We start from the raw sequence: 7,186 nt of genomic DNA, 5'->3' as shown, positions 1-7,186 counted from the left end.
TTGACCCATACAGAGTAACATCTTTCTCCACAGCACTTAACTGACCACAGAGAAGCGTCATTACAATTAGCAAGCCCAGCTGAAACAGCAAGTAGCTGGTGGGAAAAGTTAATCACCTTTTGTTTCAGGCAGAAAGATGAGGTGAGGGACACCCGTTCCATTCCTGCAGCATGCTTTTGTGTGTGGTGTGTAAATGGACCCTCAGCATCTTTCAGGCTTGCTCTTTCAAAGGCTGACTTCTGCATCTGATGGAAGTCACTCACTCAGCCTCCAATGAAGCAGAATTAGACACTGTTGTCACCCAAAGGCATCCTTTCATTTCCATGACACCTAGACTGGGTGCTGAAATTAGCACTGACTGCCTCAAAGAACATTGATGGCTTATAAGGAGAAATGATTTAAATATCAACCCAGTTATATGGCATAATAATGTTCCAGGGTTTGTGTAATTGCTAAAATCTGCAAGTAAAATTTTTATTTGGAGTTTCTCAGAAAGATTTAGCAAAATAAACTTTCCGCATGCCCATGTCAGAACTTTAGATTGCAGCAGTGGGAAGGGACCTGGTGCAAGGGTTCTCAGGAGGCACCTACAAATCTGAGCACGTGTCACAAGAATCCTTATGCACCTTCTGAAACTCATCATCCCTTCCTCTGTAGGTGGAAATGCAATTCCTTAGCCACATTTCCCTATATCTCTGTATTCAGTGGAGGGGGGAAATAATGTAACAAAAATTGTGTTACACTGATTTAGCATCTGCTGCAGGGAAGAACAAGCAACACCAATAAGATGAGAAGTCAAATGATTACAAATATTTTCCCAGTTTTCCACATTTTCCAGTTTTCCCTAGAGGGTTGAAAGAGGAGAGAAGAGGAAAAAAACCTTCCTCATGCAGTTATGGGACATGTGAGTTCTGGTGAAACTTTCACTGACCCTCTCCCCCCTCCTCCACATAAAATTAACCTAATATTTTCTTGTTTTACTTCCTTTGTCCTCATTAAGAGAAATAGTAAATCTCACCAGCAAGCAGAGTACAGGTGTGTGAGAGACTGTTAAAAGTAACCTAATCACTGCATATGTTATTTATGCTGTGTAGGGAAGAAGTCAGAATATTTCCCACACTTCAGCTCCTTTTCAAACCCTTAGAGGCTTGGTTGTTGTGAAAATACCTTCCAATTCTGTTTTCTAGGATGAAAAAAACCCCAACCACAAACCAACAAACAAAGATCTGTATGTGCAGGAAGGAGACTGCCGATAAACATGTGACAAACAAAAAAGTAAACACCACTTCTGATGCAAACAAGAACTGCAAATTTTAAAAATTACAGCTACCAAGTACACTGTTAAGCTGTTTTCCACAGCAAGTGGCCCCAAACCCATATCTGTGTATTTTAGTCACTAGTGAGGGATTGCTCTTTCTTCCTTAAAGCCAGGCTGAGGTCTGTTTTGCCTGATATCATGAATTTTGACTACCTTATCTCAGTCCCCTGTAAACCGAAATGAGCTCAGTACCCTGGTCTATTGCTTATCCTTTTCAGTATTGCCAGGTCTGCAAGACTTTGGGTAAGCAGGTCCTGTGGATATGAAGGAGGCTGAGGAATCATTAAGCAAGACACTCATTAGCACACCTTTATAGTGCCTTGTGAACCACCACTAACAGAGGCAGTCATGTGGCTTGAGTCCACAGAGCGATACTTTTAAAAAGGGAAAAGGGAAACTGCGGCAGCTCTGTGAGCTACAAACCTAAGACAGAAAGCATGTTAGAGAGAAGGAATTTGACCCCCCCCCCCAAAAAAAAAAAAAAAAGCGGGTGGGTGGGGGTGTTGGGGAAGGGTAAGGGATGGAGAGCTCTGCTGAGGAAATGAGTGCAGGACAGTTGAGAAAGATCCACCTGTCCCCAGTTTGTGTCTTGTGCAGTGAGACAGTCTGAAGCCCTGAATCTGGATCTGACTGTCACAAGGAGGCTGCAGAGAAAGCACTCACTGGGCTGGCCACCCAGGAAGAGCAGATGACTGTGAGAGGGACGCAGGAGGGGGCAGAAGACTGACTTTATGAAGCGGTTCTACAATCTTTCTGTTTGTGAAAACTTCTCTGGAAACTGTCATCCAGAAAGGCATACAGAAAAGGATTGAAGCAGCTGTTGGTATAACTAACTCAAGCTAGTGACGAAGTAGGATATCCCAATGGTGTGTGGGGTTTGTGGGATATCTGTGGTGAGGACCACCACTATGCTAAGGTGACATCGCATCCAGAAGAACAGGCACACAGCCAGGATGAAAACCACCATCAGCGTCACCTCTTTTTTTGGGCTTTGTCCAGGGCTTTTGCATTGCAAGTGAAGTGTACGTCTTTCAATATGCACAGCAGGGTGGTGCAGAGGATGCAGATGGTGGACACGGGGATGACAAAGCCTAAAACAAAGATGTAGATCCGACTGCCTTTCTTCCACTTGCTTTCAGGGTAGGGGAATACAAAGACACACTGGGAGTGCCCCTGCTCCTTGTGAATCCTAGCAAAGACAGTGAAGGGCAGGATGATGATTAAGGACCAGATGCAAAGGCTCACAACCTTGGCTGCTCAATTGGCATGGTAGGACATCTTCCTGGACATTGTGGTGGCCGCCACAACCTGGTAGTGGTCAGTGCTTGTGACAGTGAGGAAGCAGATGCTGAAGAAGGGGTCGTACTGGCCTACGGAGATGACGAGTTTGCACATGAACTCTCTAAAGGACCACTCCAGGAGCAGGTAGTCAGCAATATTGATGGGTAGCACCAGGTTAAAGAGCTCATCAGCAATGGCCAGGTTGAGGATGAAGATGTTGGTGACTGTTTCCATCTTTGGGGCTTTGAGGATTACACAGATGATGGCAGTGTGGCTTGTCAGCCCCATGGCACAGATGACTGAGTACATGACAGGCACTGTGACATAAAAGCTGGAGCTCAGTGAAGGAGTGCACATATTCAGACCTCTATTCCCTATCTGGTACAGTCTCCTCATGAGGAATCGATCTCAATTCTCCATGGCCATAGAAGAGTGTGGCCAGGCCCACTGGTAATGGGGACAGATTGGAAGTGGAGGAAAAAAGGTGAGATCCTTGCTCTTCTCAAGCCTGTCTCCTCTGGTGCATCCAGCCACCGAGGTCTCACACACGCTGCTCACTGCTGCCCTGCCAGGAGCAAGGGAAGGTCACCAAGGGCTCAGCCAGCAGTGGAGGGTCCCACCATCCCCCCAGAGCACGGGTGGTCCCCCAACAGTTGCCTATTCCCACCTCCTGCACCAATGGATGCCATGCAGGGTCAGCACCCAGCCTCGGACTCCCCCAAAGTGACCACCCCAAGGTGACAACACTCACCTGGGAGCCCAGCCGTCCAACCTGACCGCCACCCCCCCACCCCTCCAAGGTGCCTCCGAGTGCTGGGTCAGACCACAGAACTCCTGCCCTCGGGAGGAGCTGGTATCTTTGGGATTCTCCTCAAAAAATAAAACCACCCCCACTTCCCGACGGGGCCGAGCACTTTGGAAGGGGAGGAAGGATGCACTGAACTCTGCCAGGCTGTCTGCAGCGGTGGGGCTCCCGGGGGGACGTGGGAGTGGGTCAGTGGGGAGATGTGTGTCCTGGCTCTGTGCAGGCAGGATCCTGAGCTTGATTCTGAGAGTTAAATGCGTGCTTCCCTGCATCTAGGCAGCAACAGATAGGTAACACGAACCATAGAGAGAGTGGTTTAAAAGTCGGGAGCTGGACCACTGGCAAGAGATTTGTGCCATTACCTGCAGTCACATCTCCTCCCGATGGTGGCGAGAGAAATCCCAGCTGTAGGTAGCATCTGCCCGTCGTGCTGGGGCAGCATCCACCGCCTGCCTGGGCCAGGGGCTGCCCTGGCTGTCAGGTGATGCTCTACGTCTTGCCCCGAAAAGGTGTTTGTCATGGGGTGTGGGTATCAAACTGAAGCAGGAGGGATGCACGGGAGTTCCTGTATCTCTGCCTGACACTTTCACACCTTCACGCTGTGATAAGGATAGACTTCAATATAACCCCAGGGAGGCAATGCTATTTAGAGGGCAATTCAGATTTCCTGATTATCCTGATTTTTCAAGAAGTACGTGGTGTAAAAACTATTTCACTTCAGTTTTGTTTGGATAATGGTTTACATCTCTTAAATGATAAGTGTAAACAGCTTCTTTTGTGTTGTTACCAGCAGTACTAACCAAATACATCAAAACTAATTATTAATAAATTTACTAATAATATAATACATACATCTTTGGGTAAATAATTTGGCAAAATTGTTTAATATCACTAAGCTAACACCGTGGAGTGAGAGACAAATACAGCCTGGCTCTGATTGTCCCATATTCTGATGCATAATTACCTAGATTAGCAGGATATCACAAATATGAAAATACAAGCAACTAGATTAATGAGTAAATAGATAAAAACGTACAAGCAAAGAAAAGTAGCTTTGTTTCATTGTGGTTATGCTTTCTAGTGCTCTGGCTTATTTTATTTTATACTACTAAGTACATAATATAGCAAATGATACTTCACCATACAAAGCACACTGTCTGCTCTGTTGTTCTTGACTTCCTTTATGGAAAAATTTGAGAAGAAAAGGTGTTTGCATATTTCTGTGCTCCCATGAGAATGATGGAAGTACTGTGCTGCAAGGCTTATTACAGAGTTTCGATCCCTTTTCTGTGTACTTTATAGTTTTACAAGACAAGCAATGAAAGTGTCACCTTTGCTATGAAGTTTATTAGAAATTAGCACTTGAGTCAGGTTTTCTGACCCAAAGACAGGTACAGTTACCCCAAAGGGAATATAGCTTTGTAAAGTTTCTCTAGGAAGTATATTTCCCATTTTAGATGCAATGAAAACTCCCAGTGACCATATTTTCATTCACTCTTTTCTTTCAATTGATCTAATGCAGATAGTACCTCTATTAAGTATCTCTATTAAGATGAGATCCCTCTTCCTCTTTTTATCTACCTCTGCCCAAATAATTCCAATTAGAAAATGCTAATTTAATAATGATTAAACTAATTCAGCTGTTTTTCCTTTTTTTTTCACATATATTTCTCTGGAGAAGCTTTGTGACATTCCTCTTGTTTTAGAATTGGTTTGTTCCCTCAGGATTCCTACCGAAGTAGGAATTTCTACCGATGCCTACTGAAACCTTTCATAATATTTCACCTTTGTTTTAAGATAGCCATGACACAGCTCAAACAGAACACAAATGCTGAGTAACGCCATAATAGCACCAACATAGTAAAAAAAATTGACTATGATTTGCTTTCTGGTATTCTAAATAAATATTTTTATGTAGAGATGTTACTGGAGAACCTCACCCATAGTGTATGGCTGAGTTATATCATTGCAGTAATATAGCAGATAACCTAAATAAATAAAATTTGTAACCCTCTACTCATAGTCACTAGGGAAGGCCTCTGGTAGACTGCAAAAGGCATGTCATACTCACGTGCAGAAACAGCAAGGAAGACAATCCAGGGAACTACAAAGTTCTCTGCTACACCTCAGTCTCTGGGAAGACCATGGGGGAAAATCTGCTGGAAGCCATTTCCAGGAACACAAAGAACAAGAAAATGTTCTAGAACAACCAGCTTAGATTCCCCAAGTGCAAATCATACCTGACTAACCTAGTTGCTCTCTGTAATAAGGTGATTGACTCGGTGGGTGAGGCGACAACAACAGGTGTTTCTTGCCTCGACTTTTAACAAAGCCTTCAGCACAGCTGTGTTGAATAGATGGGTCAAAGAGTAGCAGTCAGCAATTGAGCATCTAACTGGTGGTCAGTGTCAGAAAACCCCTAATGGTAGTTTTTTTTCAGGAGTTAGTACTGGGGCTGATACTTTTTTAGCGTCTTCTTTAGGGACCTGAATGATGGGATGGGATACACCTCTGGAGAAGTTCACAGGTGTTACCAAACTGGGGAGCATGGTCAGTATGCTGGAGGGCAGGGAAGCTGTTCAGAAATGGTCTGACAGAAACCAAGTTAAGTTCTAAAGGGTAAAAATTTCCTTTGGCCAAGATGGACACCACCCCCCCAACCACCCCACCCCCCCCAAGAGTAGAGGTTAGACGCTGCCTCACTAGGGAGCAAATTTGCAGGAAAGAACATACAGTACCTAGTAGAGAACAAGATGGTTGTCAGTGAGCAGAGACCCCTTGTAACAGTGAAGGCTAACCACATTCTGTGTTGTGTCAGCAAGCATGTAGTCAACAGGTCAAGGGAAGCAGTTTTTGTGATTTGGTGATAGTGATACCACACAATTTGGGCTCTCCTGCAGAAGAAAGACATTGAGAAACCACAGCTAAGAGCAGTGGAGGCCCATTGGGATGGTAGATGTTGAGGGAACTGGATTTCTTCTGCATGGAGAAGAGAACGTATGGGGGCTGGGGGAAACTAATTGCTGTCTCCAGCCATCTAAATGTGGGTTATGGAGAAGACAGAGTCAAAATCTTGCAGTTGCAAAACAACAGGATGACTGACAGCAGTTGCAAATTACAGCAAGGTAAATTCTGACTAGATGTAAGGAATACATCTATTCACAGCGAGGGTGATTGAGCTTCTGAACACTGCTCCATCCCTGAAGATAATCAGAATTTGACTGGACACGGTACTGAATAGCCTGGTCTAAGTTTGAAGTTGGCACTGCTTTGAGCAGGGAATTGGGTTGTGTGACGTTCAGAAGTCCCTCTAACCCAAATTATTCTGTGATTCAACCATGTTGAATTCTTATTTTAAGCCTTTGAAACCAGAATGATCCCAACAAATTATACATTAATAAAAAATTAACTTTTTAGAGGAACCTACATGTTTTTGATGCAATTGCATAATATCAAACCTTGACCAAAAATGATACTATCTAGCAACACTCTGTAAAGAAGAATATCCTTTGAGAAAGCACAGAACATCTGGTGAGTAATCCATGGCTGAACAACAAACCCTTCCACAGAGCTGAAAGGTGATGAATGCAGCAAGATTACATGCATAATGTGATCATTATGAATGCAGTTATGCTTAAAATGCTGTGGGTTTCCAATCTGGCTGATAGAGTCCTTGTGGTGATTTACTTATTCTCATTATTTTCCTCTCTTCTAACTGGTTCCTTTTGGTGGAAATAGCTTCAAGGGTTAACTATGTGGGAAGGAAATCTTTAAGAGTGAAG

General features: G+C 44.1%; 1 protein-coding gene across 1 annotated transcript; it reads right to left on the bottom strand.

Moving 5' to 3' along the window:
• Positions 1-2,047: 2,047 nt before the first annotated feature.
• On the bottom strand, positions 2,048-2,995 carry NPBWR1 (neuropeptides B and W receptor 1). Its single transcript, XM_040586673.1, is given in 3 exon segments — positions 2,048-2,152; positions 2,154-2,303; positions 2,306-2,995. Coding segments are annotated over 3 exon segments (945 nt in total).
• Positions 2,996-7,186: the final 4,191 nt, after the last annotated feature.

The sequence above is a fragment of the Falco naumanni genome, chromosome 3 (assembly GCF_017639655.2).
Source record: "Falco naumanni isolate bFalNau1 chromosome 3, bFalNau1.pat, whole genome shotgun sequence".
NCBI classification, from domain to species: domain Eukaryota; kingdom Metazoa; phylum Chordata; class Aves; order Falconiformes; family Falconidae; genus Falco; species Falco naumanni.
This window is presented reverse-complemented; position numbering and strand designations above follow the sequence as displayed.